General features: G+C 49.7%; 1 protein-coding gene across 6 annotated transcripts in view; it reads left to right on the forward strand.

The window, feature by feature from the left end:
* Positions 1-14257, forward strand: part of MYO7A (myosin VIIA) — a 310031-nt gene that overhangs the window by 253760 nt on the left and 42014 nt on the right. For all 6 annotated transcript variants that reach the window (XM_063951274.1, XM_063951272.1, XM_063951275.1 and 3 more), the window contains 5 exons: positions 4930-5099; positions 7271-7461; positions 8136-8260; positions 10171-10328; positions 11530-11683. In XM_063951274.1, coding sequence (XP_063807344.1) covers positions 4930-5099; positions 7271-7461; positions 8136-8260; positions 10171-10328; positions 11530-11683 — 798 coding nt within the window. The remainder of the gene's footprint in view (positions 1-4929; positions 5100-7270; positions 7462-8135; positions 8261-10170; positions 10329-11529; positions 11684-14257) is intronic.

Genomic DNA, 14257 nt, shown 5'->3' on the forward strand with positions numbered 1-14257 from the left:
ATTACGGCAGACAGCGTCCCCTTTTTTACACATTACGGCAGACAGCGTTCCCCTTTTTTACACATTACAGCAGACAGTGTCCCCTTTTTTAACATTACGGCAGACAGCGTCCCCTTTTTACACATTACAGCAGACAGCGTCCCCCTTTATACACATTGCAGCAGCCAGTGTCCCCCTTTTTACACATTACGGCAGCCAGTCCCCCTTTTTACACATTGCGGCAACCAGGCCCCCTTTTTACATATTACGGCAGACGGTGTCCCCCTTTTTACACATTACGGCAGACAGTCCCCCTTTCTACACATTACGGCAGACGGTGTCCCCCTTTTTACACATTGTGGCAGCCAGTCCCCCTTTTTACACATTATGGCAGCCAGTCCCCCTTTTTACACATTGCGGCAGCCAGGCCCCCTTTTTACATATTACGGCAGACGGTGTCCCCCTTTTTACACATTGCGGCAGCCAGTCCCCCTTTTTACACATTACGGCAGCCAGTCCCCCTTTTTACACATTGCGGCAGCCAGTACCCCTTTTTACACATTGCGGCAGCCAGTCCCCCTTTTTACACATTACGGCAGCCAGTCCCCCTTTTTACACATTGCGGCAGCCAGTACCCCTTTTTACACATTGCTGCAGCCAGTCCCTCTTTTTACACATTGCGGCAGCCAGGCCCCCTTTTTACACATTATGGCAGACGGTGTCCCCCTGAGAGAGAGAGAGAGAGAGAGAGAGAAAGATACTTACCATCTCCCCGCTGACAGGCTCCTCGTGCTGGCAGCTCCCTCGGTGCAGGCATCGGACAAGGAGGAGGAGGGAGGGGGACTGGAGCCGCAGCAGCGCTGTTTCATTGGTAGTAAGCGCCGCTGCAGCTGTCCCCTCTCCTTCCGTATTGGCTGCCCGGCGCTGCTGTGGATGCTGGGATGGAGGAACCACATCCCAGCATCCACAGCAGCGCCGGGCAGCTAATACGGAAGGAGAGGGGACAGCTGCAGCGGCACTTACTACCAATGAAATAGCGCTGCTGCGGCTCCAGTCCCCCTCCCTCCTCCTCCTTCCCCGCTGCCCGGCGCTGCTCTCTTCTCCCTCCACAGCGCGGCGGCGCACACAGCAGAGGCGGCATGTAATGAGTCAATTTGACTCATTAAATGCCGCTGGCCGTGCGCCCTCAGGGCAGCTGCGCTGTGTGCCAGGCCCACTTGGCACACACGTAGTTACGGCCCTGCTCACAGAGCCTGCTATGCCCCCAGTGCCAGATATACCCCCAGTGCCAGATACACATGTCCCCACAGTACCTGCTATGCCCCCAGTGCCTGCTATGATCCCAGTGCCAGATATGCCCCCAGTGCAGCAGTGTAGATACATAGGTCCCCACAGTGCCAGCTATGCCCCCAGTGCAGATACACATGTCCCCCCAGTGCCTGCTATGCCCCCAGTGCCAGATATGCCCCCAGTGTAGATACACATGTCCCCACAGTGCCTGCTATGCCCCCAGTTCCAGATATGCCCCCAGTGCGAGATACACATGTCCCCACAGTGCCCCCAGTGTAGATACACATGTCCCCACAGTGCCTGCTATGCCCCCAGTTCCAGATATGCCCTCAGTGCCAGATACACATGTCCCCACAGTGCCCCCAGTGTAGATACACATGTCCCCACAGTGCCAGCTATGCCCCCAGTGCAGCAGTGCAGATACATAGGTCCCCACAGTGCCAGCTATGCCCCCAGTGCAGATACACATGTCCCCCCCAGTGCCTGCTATGCTCCCAGTGCCAGACATGCCCCCAGTGCCACATATGCTCTCAGTCCAGATACACATGTCCCCACAGTGTCTGCTATGCCCCCAGTGCCAGATATGCCCCCAGTGCATACACATGTCCCCACAGTGCCTGCTATGCCCCCAGTGCCAGATATGCCCCCAGTGCCAGATATACATGTCCCCACAGTGCCAGATATGCCCCCAGTGCCAGATATGCCCCCAGTGCCAGATATGCCCCCAGTGCAGATACACATGTCCCCACAGTGCTCACCAGCCCACCTCTGCCCCCCCCCCCCCCCGCCCTGCTCACCGCGCTGCTGCTGCTGCTCACTCTCCGGCGGCGGTGTCTCTCTTCAGTTAGGCGCCGGTCCATGAGCCAATCAAAGCTCGCGGCCTGGCAGCCAATCAGGAGTCTTAGCTGCCGGTCTGCGAGCTCCGAATTGAAGCATGACACCACCGCTGCAGAGGCGTGCGTGTGTCTGGTGCTGGGGGCAGCGGTGGCCAGGAGCTGACAGATCCGCATGCGGGGGATGAAAGAGCCGCATGCGGCTCGAGAGCCGTGGGTTGGCTACCGCTGGTCTAGCAGATCAAAGTGTGTATTATAATGTACAGCTCTGCTGTTGTGTCTTATATGAGGAAAGAAAGGAAAGCAGAAATTGGTTTCAGAAAATGCACTAATTATTATATACTTTTAAGCAGATTGTTTATCAAAGCTTGGAGAGAGATAAAATCATGAGATAAAGTGTGTGTGTGTGTGTGTGTGTGTGGGGGGGGGGGGGGGGGGGGGGTACCACCTTCTATTTCGCCTCTGGGCGCCTGGCATGCATTTACGCCCTTGCACATTGGTACAACTGCCTGTCTGTCCGGTGTTTGATTGGCAGTAAGCCTTTCCAATAGGAAGCAAGTACAAGTCACTTATTGGGGCTGGCAGATCTTACGGGGGGGCACTTGCAATGATGTTTGTCTGAATTACTATAATTTTCTCATATTGATAAAGCGACACAAAGTACACACAGTGATGTATGTTAAGTACACAAAACAGATACAATATACAGCTTAAATACAATGGACAGCCATGAACCAGAGTTGGCCATGCAAAGCATAAATGAAAACACTGTAATTAAAACCACAGAAAGGGAGGAATGTGGATAGGGACAGGGGGAGGTACAGCAGCTGTCAGTGATCCTGGGGTGGAACGAGGATAGGGGAAGGAGTAGGGCAGCTGGATGCAGATAGAGTCAGCAGGCAGTGGTATTAAGATGGAGGGGATGGCACAGCAGCTCTCAGTGATCCTGGGGTGGAACGAGGATAGGGGAAGGAGTAGGGCAGCTGGATGCAGATAGAGTCAGCAGGCAGTGGTATTAAGATGGAGGGGAAGGCACATCAGCTCTCAGTGCTCCTGGGGAGTAATGAGGATAGGGGCAGGGGTAGGACAGCTGGATGTAGCTAGAGTCAGCAGGCAGTGGTGAGATGCCGTGGATGGCACAGCAGCTCTCAGTGATCCTGGGGTGGAACGAGGATAGGGGCAGGGGTAGGGCAGCTGGATGCAGATAGAGTCAGCAGGCAGTGGTGAGATCCCAGGGATGGCACAGCAGCTGTCAGTGATCCTGGCGAGGAACGAGGATAGGGGCAGGGGTAGGGCAGCTGGATGTAGCTAGAGTCAGCAGGCAGTGGTGAGATGCCGGGGAAGGCACAGCAGCTGTCAGTGATCCTGGGGAGGACAGAGGAGAGGGGAAGGGGTAGGGCAGCTGGATGCAGATAGAGTCAGCAGGCAGTGGTATTAAGATGGAGGGGAAGGCACAGCAGCTCTCAGTACTCCTGGGGAGTAATGAGCATAGGGGCAGGGGTAGGACAGCTGGATGCAGCTAGAGTCAGCAGGCAGTGGTGAGATGCTGGGGAAGGCACAGCAGCTGTCAGTGATCCTGCCGAGGAACGAGGATAGAGGCAGGGGTAGGACAGCTGGATGCAGCTAGAGTCAGCAGGCAGTGGTAAGATGCAGGGGAAGGCACAGCAGCTGTCAGTGATCCTGGGGAGGAACGTGGCGAGGGGCAGGGGTAGGGCAGCTGGATGCAGATAGAGTCAGCAGGCAGTGATCAGATGCCGGGGAAGGCACAGCAGCTGTCAGTGATCCTGGCGAGCAACGAGGATAGGGGCAGGGGTAGGACAGCTGGATGTAGCTAGAGTCAGCAGGCAAGGGGTGAGATGCCGGGGAAGGCACAGCAGCTGTCAGTGATCCTGGGGAGGAACGAGGATAGGGGCAGGGGTAGGGCAGCTGGATGTAGCTAGAGTCAGCAGGCAGTGGTGAGATGCAGGGGAAGGCACAGCAGCTGTCAGTGATCCTGGGGAGGAACGAGGATAGGGGCAGGGGTAGGACAGCTGGATGCAGATAGAGTCAGCAGGCAGTGGTGAGATGCAAGGGAAGGCACAGCAGCTGTCAGTGATCCTGGCGAGGAACGAGGATAGGGGCAGGGGTAGTGCAGCTGGATGCAGATAGAGTCGGCAGGCAGTGGTGAGATGCAGGGGAAGGCTCTGCGATTATGGACCCATTGGGCCTTATTCTGAGTGGCTGTAGTTACGGGCAGCCATGGAAGCAAGAAGAGTTACCGCCCACTGATTTTACACCAGCCGCCGCGACTGCCATTAGTATCGGCCCATGCACTAACCCTGTACTAGGTACTAGATATTTGTTAGAAAACAGGCTTCCCGTGTCCATATGCACAATTCAGAATAACTCGAGACGATAGATACACTTCTATGACACTCCCAAGGCAGGGCTGTTCCATGTACTTGCATTGTCGCCAATGCGACTATGCTGCTCCAAAATGCCCACTTTCAGGGAAAGTCATCCAACCAAATTTTATCCGACTCAGAATAGGACTGACATATACAGAGATGCGTAAATGTGCTTCTGCGGTATGTGCTGTATGCACAAACTCGCCATTTGTGACTGTGCACAGAGATGAAATATGGATAGTGCTAAGGGAAAGACATGAGGGAAAAGGACAACCTCAACTCAATCCTTTACTAACAACAGGAGGCATCATTATTATAATGGCAATTTCTTTCTGTGTGTAATGTCCATTCATTGTCTATTCTGTGCCTGTTGTCTCTTAGTAGTGATGCGTCCCCTTTACCTCCTCTCACTGCTCTCTGTCCCGTGCTGCCCATTGCAGAGGCGGTAAGCTGCAGGGGCAGAGTTTCACCCTGGCCACCATTAAGGGAGATGAATACACCTTCACTTCCAACAATGCAGAAGACATCAGAGACCTGGTGGTGACCTTCCTGGAAGGACTGAGGAAAAGATCTAAATATGTGGTGGCCCTGCAGGATAACGCTAACCCTGGTAAGGCTGGTTCTTCTGGACACATTCATATTGTGTAATTATTTATTAGTCTGTTTGTCTGATGAAGGTCGTCTGAATTCTTTGGCTGGAAGCATTCAATAGGTTCCTTGTAAAGGGTTTGTGAATGTCTTAAGTGATGGTATTCTGCCCTGAGAAGTCCTCTACTTGGTGATGAGTCTGAGGTTTATACAGCTCTATATCTCCTGCACATTCATCATGCCTATAGGTTTTGGAAAACTCCTGTAGCCAATAAGATTGCTGCAATGTTATGGCGGTGGTCTGATTATATTATTGATGACCGGGCATGTGGCAGGGGCAGTGTCTTGGCGTGTGTAGAGTAATGACTATGACTTAGCGGCAGATAAAGGGCAAGATCTGTCAATATCCCTCATCGCCTACTTACCTGCCCGTACATCTTCCATTATTCATCACCTTGCTGAGACAGCTCCGTGATAGCCAGCCATCCCGGTGACGACTTCACATCTGGGTTGCCTACCCGTTGATAGAGATGCAGTGTTTTGCAGAAAGTAGCCCTACTATACTTACATACAGTAAGCTTGCAGCCCTGTAGAAACCCGTGGGGCCTTATCTGCCGCGAAACCCTATTATACATATGGGGATAAATAAGCGATGTGGTAATGCCAGTTTCCGTAGGACTTACCACATTTATACATATCATATGTCTCACCATAGATAAGAGAAAGTGCAGTGTTGAGTAGTAGCCAAAATGAAGCTGGAATTGGGGTATTTAGATCAAAGAAACGCGTTAGTGATCCACCAACCTCCAGAAGTATTCTTCAGCTTTTGTTCAGAAAGAGACGTAAGCTTTCAGTGCATACTATTATTGTACCATCTCTTTTATGGTACATTGGATCATTCACTCAGCTGTTTATCGCATTTCCAATATGATCTGGGCGCAATATTAGGGCCCAAGATTGCATTGCAGGATGCGATTTTACCGGCTGGATGTATCATTTTACACCTACAGGAGAGCCCGTCCCTGCAATGTGTGCCAAGTGCTGCCAGGGCTACTGCGCATACCTGGTCCCACTGACCGCACATGCATAGTGTCCGTTTCCAGGAGGATTCCTGGGAACTCTCAGCCGGCTAACTATGTGAAGTGTAGCCCATGGATTACAGCGGGCTACCGCCGTCTTCAGATGGTGATAGCTGCGGGAGCCAATCTCCAGAACTATTTTTTTTATAAATGGCCCCATAGCACGGAGAACCGCTATTTAATACCTACAAGGCTTCTCTGCTAATTGGTCTGGATCTGTGATGCTACCATCACCCACTGCTTGACTTCGTTAGAGGCAGACGTTCAGCAGTGTGGGATCGGCAATCTGATAATTTGGAGTCTGTCTCACCGACATATCAAAAGTGACAAACCACAGACAGTTGGAAGACCTCACCTTATGAAGGGACTATGGAGAAGATTTATCAGACCTTCTAAAAAGAAACGGTGGAGGTGATGCCTACAGGCTACAGCCAATCAGATTCTAGCTATCATTTTCTAGACTGTGCTAGAGAAATGATAACTGGAGTCCTATTGATTGCATTGGACAACCCCTTCACTTTTACTTTTTATTTAGAAAGTTTGACAAGCATCCCCCTATATTTACTACTCTCTGCTCTTCTTAGGCTGCTCTTAGACTTTAATCATTATTACCTATGCCTTTGGACTTTAATGATTCAAAATAGACTGAACTTTATTGCTCTTGACTTTGCAGCCAGGGCCTCTTGCGGAACAATATGTTGACCTGGAAAGTATAGTAATACTCTAATACTGTAGGGTGAAAAGTTATTCATCCTTTCTCCACAGGCAACGGCACAAGGCACTGTCTTTGCTGGTTTTTATACTAGAATCTCTTCTGTATGCTTTGAGGCACCGATTCATAGTGAATTGATAGGCAGCTCGTGAACATTGGTTCAACCCACAAAATGGCCGCCTATACTTTGTATAGGTGACAGGAACAGTTTCAGCAAGCAGATATTGGAATTTTACTCAATAAATTAGCAAAATCTCAATAATCCTGTGGGAATGTCATTTTTAAATTTTTTGTTAGCCCATAATTTACATTGAGGCACGAGGCACCAGGCATAGCTTAATATGAAGTGTCCGTTTTTATTGTTCGATTGAATGTATAGTCCTATGGTCTCTATTAATACAGCAGGAGAAAATTCCGGATTCCTCAGTTTTCTGAAAGGAGATCTAATCCTTCTGGACCAGGACACCGGTGAAACGATAATGAATTCAGGCTGGGCTCACGGGTACAATGAAAGGAGCAAACAGAAAGGGGACTTCCCTACGGAGATTGTGTACGTCATGCCGACCGTCACAAAGCCTCCTATGGAGGTTGTGGTAGGTTCCTGCATTTAGTGGCAGTATGGCGTTTCCCCCCGATGAGCTTAGACACTTAGACCAAGGGGTAGGTGCCCAAGTAGGAAGTAGGGAGTAGATGATAGTATAAGGGAAGGAAAAGCACATGAGGGGAGAAGACCCTGCTCGTGAGATCTTACATTCTACAGGACAGATGTTACACACATGGGGTAGATAGTGAGCATGGAACAGAAGTTAGGAAGAGAGATTGCTGGGTTTGATGAAGGAGCTGGTCTTGAGAGCCTGTTTGAAGTTTTGTAGAGAGGTAGAGAGTCTGATCAGGAGAGAGTTCCAGAGGTAGGGAGTAGCACGGGCAAAATCTTGGAAACAGGAGCTGTATGAAGTTAATCAGTTGGCAGGAGAGGTGGCATTCATTTGTGGAGCGAAGAGGGTGGATGGGAGTGTAAATGGAGATAAGGTCAGAGATGTAAGTGGGAAAAGGAGTGGGTGATGGCTTTCTAAGTGAGTGTGAGAAGCTTGAATTGGGTTGTGAAGAGGAGCCAGTGTAGGGTTTGTAGGAGAGGCAGACCGTGACGTACAGTACTATGTTTGGAGAGGAAGACATATTACACTTGTCTATGTGATATAGCGCTGCTGATACTGTGAGAGGTATTACCTGCAGCTTCTCTTTTGTCTCACCTTGTGGCACTCGCCAGTCGTTAGTTACGATGACGCCAGACCAGAAACAGGATGTAGTGCGGACAGTCCAGATGGCCACATCGGAGCATGAGGAAAAGGTGAAGCCGTACACGCTGGAGGACTTCTCCTACGACTACTTCAGGTTGGGGAATAGTGTATTTCCTACATCTGCTTCTACATTTGCGTCTGTGTGCAGTGGACCTCCCTCTCCTTGCCTTCTGCAATCGGCACCATCTTCCCAGTGATATACAGAAAGATGGTGCATGTGCAGAAGATAGCAAAGGCTCTGCCAGAGTTTTTGCTTTCAATACGCTGCTCCATCTTTCCGAAGACATCACTGGAAAGATGGCGCTACAGTAACAGCAGACTACAATTGGGGGAGGGAGCCGATTACAGGCACCAGCAAGGTATGGTCTGAGTGCAGGGTGTGTGTGCGGGGACGCCCTGGATCTAGGGATCCCTGCACCCGTTATACCGTAGATACAACTATAGATCAGGGGTTCCCAAACTCGGCCCTCAAGGCACACTAAATTTACTAAAGCTTCTAAAAATGAAAAGAGGTGATGTTGCCCATAGCAGCCAATCAGGTTCTGTCTATCATTTCTCTATTGCATCCTAAAAAAATGATAGACAGAATGTGATTGGTTGCTATGGGAAACATCACCACTTTTCAGTTTTAGAAGCTTTAATAATATACCCCTAACAGTCCAGGTTTGAGCACAGGTAAGTAAATTAGCACCTCAGTTATTTTGATTCCACCACCTGTGCTCAAGCATGGACATAACTTAAACCTTGACTGTAAGTGTGCGGTGAGAACAGGGGCGTCTCTAGAGAGGAGGGGACCCGTGTGCAGACTCCGTGTGTGTGCCCCCTCCTCTCCTGTAGCCATCGCGCCGCTGCTAGCGCTCTGAGCGCTGTAGACTCTGGCACAGTGCCAGAGTCTACAGCGCATGTGCAGGACTCTGAAAAATGGCCGCCGTGCCATTTTGTCGGAGTCCTGCGCATGCGCTGTAGACTCTGGCACTGTGCCAGAGTCTCTAGTGGTCAGTGCGCTAGCAGCGGCGCGACGGGTACAGGAGAGGAGGGGGCCCACACACAGTGACCGATGGACGCCGGAAAGGTAAGTATAGGAGAAATGGGTGCAGTGTATGCGGTGTGGGCCCTATCGGGACTCAAGGGCCCGTGTGCACCGCACACACTGCACCCATTATAGAAACGCCAATGGGTGAGGACCACGGTCAGGAAACACTGCTATAGAAGCTGATAGCTATAGACACATCGTGACAAGCTACATGGCGCGCCGGACTGCGACTATTTGCAGCCGGCATTCGCACCATTATATCCTATGGTGTGCACGTGCGTATGCACACGCCAGTCATAGTCGCGGGTACACTAGATGCGCCAGCTATGCAGTCGCGCCAATGCTGAGCATGGCTTCGTACTAAGTGACAGCACTTGTGACCAAGTTACTGTACAGATGGAGCCCTGCTCATCTATCCCTGTAATAGGATTATTTGAGCCAGGGTAGTCGGATTTAATCCCCTGCTGTATTGTTCTCTCTGTATTGTATTGCAGCTGAGAACAATAGATGAAAGGCTTATGCTAATAAGCCTCGGTGCACCTAGGTGCAGCAGAGAAGCCTAGATGAGCGGGGCTCCATCTGTAGATTACATTTTTGTTATTAGTTCAGTGACCTTGTGTCCTATATGTATGTCTAACTGTATGTCAGTCTCTGGGGGATATGTAGCAAGCCTTGGAGAGAGATAAAGTGGAGAGGGATAAAGTTCCAATCAGCTCCTAACTGCCATGTCACAGGCTGTGTTTGAAAAATGACGGTTAGGAGCTGATTGGTTGGTACTTTATCTCTCTCCAAGGATTGATACTTCTCCCCCTCTGATTCATGTTCTCAGCTGCTATTTTGTGTATGTCACTATATGACCATGGGGTGACCTACATTTTTGGTTGAAATGATCCTTTATTTTGAACCATTCAGTAAATACACATCCCCTGCGCGTACTCAGAGCCTCAACCCTTTGTTCCCCTGTGCCGCAGGCCGCCTCCGAAGCACACGCTGAGCCGCGTGATGATCACTAAGAACCGAGGAAAGGACAAGTTGTGGTGCTACACCCGGGAGCCTATCAAACAGGCCCTCCTGCGGAAGGTGTTACTGAGTGACGAGCTGTCGCAGGAAGCCTGCATGGCCTTCATCGATATCCTCCCTGGCTGATTATTAATATTAATACATAGCTCATATTAATTAGTGATGTTAAGCAGCATTATTTAATAATGTATGTTAATTAATGTCACCAATGAACCTTAATTAATTTAATTCATTAGCTCATTCTATTAACCTTCAATTTCATGCTGCAATCGCAATCCTCCTCTTTATAACAAAGTCAACAGCCATTGGCCCACAGTCAAAAAAACGACACGATCAAAATACCGTCACGCATTATGCCGACATGTTCAAAATGCCGACCTAGTCAGACTACCAGCATTTGAAATGCCGACATGAGTGTGTGTTTTGTGTCATTGTCGGCATAGGTCGACATGGACACCGTCTAAGTGTACCGCGTCCCCTCACATGGCTCGCTGAGCTCAGAATTCGTGAGGCGCAGTGCCTTACTGCGCTCGGCACACTATTATGTTCCCCCTCCAGGTCCACTGGGATGGTAAAGTATGAACAAGTAGGTTTTTGGGCAAAAAAAATCCTTAAAAATGTATGTCGGCATTTTGACATGTCAGCATTTCAAATGACGGTATTCTGACAATGGCAGCATTTTAAACATGTCGCTGTGATGAATGTCGGTATTTTAACCGTGTCATTATTTTGACGGGTATGGGTCATTAGGTCGACCACACTTAGGCTGACAGTCATTAGGTCAACCACTATTGGTCGACATGGTCATTAGGGTGACATGGTCACTAGGTCGACCTGGTCATTATGTTGACATTTACCAGGTCGACATGGAAAAAGGTTGATATGAGTTTTTTTACTTTTTTTGGTGTCGTTTTCTTCGTAAAGTGAGAGGAACCCTAATTAGTGCACCGTGTCCCCTCGCATGGCGAGCGAACTTCGGGCAAGGTGCCAGGTTACTATTCCCAATCGTAGTCCACGTGGATTGTAAAGTGTGAAAAAGTTTTAAATAAAAAATGTGAAAAACTCATGTCTACCTTTTTCCATGTCTACCTAGTATATCCCATTTTGACTGCCGGTCAATGGGTGTAGGGATTAAGACCAAGGGTATTGTGCCCGTCGGTAAATCAACTGCTACCCGTTCTGCTGAGCCGGATAGCTTTACATAGACCAGTAGCTCACCTGTCTGAAGCTTCCTTACCGTAGATAGAACGTCACAGGTTGTGTTTCATGTATGTCATGTCCCTGTTTATTCCTTGACTCGTCTCGTGCACCTATATTAAAGTACATGGGAGATTACCCGTCCAAACGTATGCGCTCAGTCAACGAGTTGACAGATCAAATCTTCGAAGGTGCCTTAAGAGCCGAGCCACTGAAGGATGAGATCTACTGTCAGATCCTCAAGCAGCTCACCGACAACCATATCAAGTGAGTGTCCGCGGCCGGTAGCGCCCCATTCGCCCCGGGCCGAGATCGTGGTGCCGATCACTTTCACTGAGAGGCTGGTGGAGGTCAGGTTTACGGGTAATAAGGGGACTCGCCATTTGTTCTTAAATAATGCATTAGTTAATGAACATTGCCATATGTAAGAAAAGGTAGACGATTATACTGTAAATTGAAAATAAGGGGTCACGGCCTATCCCAGAAACCCAATGTGGCTGTTCTGTTATAGTGCGATGACATATTTGTACTGACCAAGGGGTCACGGCCTATCCCAGAAGCCCAATGTGGCTGTTCTGTTATAGTTCGATGACATAATTATACTGACCAAGGGGTCACGGCCTATCCCAGAAGCCCAATGTGGCTGTTCTGTTATAGTATGATGACATAATTATACTGACCACTTATGTTTTCCTTTTTTTCTCTAACGTCCTGGTGGATGCTGGGGACTCCGAAAGGACCATGGAAATAGCGGCTCCGCAGGAGACTGGGCACAAAGTAAAAAGCTTTAGGACTACCTGGTGTGCACTGGCTCCTCCCCCTATGACCCTCCTCCAAGCCTCAGTTAAGATTTTGTGCCCGAACGAGAAGGGTGCAATCTAGGTGGCTCTCCTGAGCTGCTTAGAGTAAAAGTTTAAATAGGTTTTTTTATTTTCAGTGAGACCTGCTGGCAACAGGCTCACTGCATCGAGGGACTAAGGGGAGAAGAAGCGAACTCACCTGCGTGCAGAGTGGATTGGGCTTCTTAGGCTACTGGACATTAGCTCCAGAGGGACGATCACAGGCCCAGCCATGGATGGGTCCCGGAGCCGCGCCGCCGTCCCCCTTACAGAGCCAGAAGACAGAAGAGGTCCGGAAAATCGGCGGCAGAAGACGTCCTGTCTTCACTAAGGTAGCGCACAGCACCGCAGCTGTGCGCCATTGCTCTCAGCACACTTCACACTCCGGTCACTGAGGGTGCAGGGCGCTGGGGGGGGGGGGGGCGCCCTGAGACGCAATAAAAACACCTTTTTTGGCAAAAAATACATCACATATAGCTCCTGGGCTATATGGATGTATTTAACCCCTGCCTATTTTTACATAAAAAAGCGGGAGAAAGGCCGCCGAAAAAGGGGCGGAGCCTATCTCCTCAGCACACTGGCGCCATTTTTTCCTCACAGCTCCGTTGGAGGAAGGCTCCCTGACTCTCCCCTGCAGTCCTGCACTACAGAAACAGGGTAAAACAAGAGAGGGGGGGCACTAAATTGGCATATAAATATATACAGCAGCTATATTAGGGAAAAACACTTATATAAGGTTATCCCTGTATATATATAGCGCTCTGGTGTGTGCTGGCAAACTCTCCCTCTGTCTCCCCAAAGGGCTAGTGGGGTCCTGTCCTCTATCAGAGCATTCCCTGTGTGTGTGCTGTGTGTCGGTACACTGTGTCGACATGTATGAGGAGGAAAATGGTGTGGAGGCGGAGCAATTGCCTGTGTTAGTGATGTCACCCCCTAGGGAGTCGACACCTGACTGGATGGTCTTATGGAAAGAATTACGTGATAGTGTCGGCACTTTACAAAAGACTGTTGACGACATGAGACAGCCGGCAAATCAGTTAATACCTGTACAGGCGTCTCAAACACCGTCAGGGGCTATAAAACGCCCGTTACCTCAGGTCGATACAGACACTGACACGGACACTGACTCCAGTGTCGACGGTGAGGAAACAAACGTATTTTTCCAGTAGGGCCACACGTTATATGATCACGGCAATGAAGGAGGTTTTGAACATTTCTGATACTACAAGTACCACAAAAAAGGGTATTATGTGGGGTGTGAAAAAACTACCTGTAGTTTTTCCTGAATCAGATGAATTAAATGAGGTGTGTGATGAAGCGTGGGTTTCCCCCGATAAAAAACTGCTAATTTCTAAAAAATTATTGGCATTATACCCTTTCCCGCCAGAGGTTAGGACGCGTTGGGAAACACCCCCTAGAGTGGATAAGGCGCTCACACGCTTATCAAAATAAGTGGCGTTACCGTCTCCTGATACGGCCGCCCTCAAGGAACCAGCTGATAGGAAGCTGGAAAATATCCTAAAAAGTATATACACACATACTGGTATTATACTGCGACCAGCAATCGCCTCAGCCTGGATGTGCAGTGCTGGGGTGGCTTGGTCGGATTCCCTGACTGAAAATATTGATACCCTGGACAGGGACAATATATTATTGACTATAGAGCATTTAAAGGATGCATTTCTATATATGCGTGATGCACAGAGGGATATTTGCACTCTGGCATCAAGAGTAAGTGCGATGTCCATTTCTGCCAGAAGAGGGTTATGGACGCGACAGTGGTCAGGTGATGCGGATTCCAAACGGCATATGGAAGTATTGCCGTATAAAAGGGGAGGAGTTATTTGGGGTCGGTCTATCGGACCTGGTGGCCACGGCAAGGGCTGGGAAATCCACCTTTTTACCCCAAGTCACCTCACAGCAGAAAAAGATACCGTCTTTTCAGGCTCAGTCCTTTCGTCCCCATAAGGGCAAGCGGGCAAAAGGCCACTCATATCTGCCC

The sequence above is a fragment of the Pseudophryne corroboree genome, chromosome 2, assembly GCF_028390025.1.
Source record: "Pseudophryne corroboree isolate aPseCor3 chromosome 2, aPseCor3.hap2, whole genome shotgun sequence".
In the NCBI taxonomy this organism is placed as follows: Eukaryota; Metazoa; Chordata; class Amphibia; order Anura; family Myobatrachidae; genus Pseudophryne; species Pseudophryne corroboree.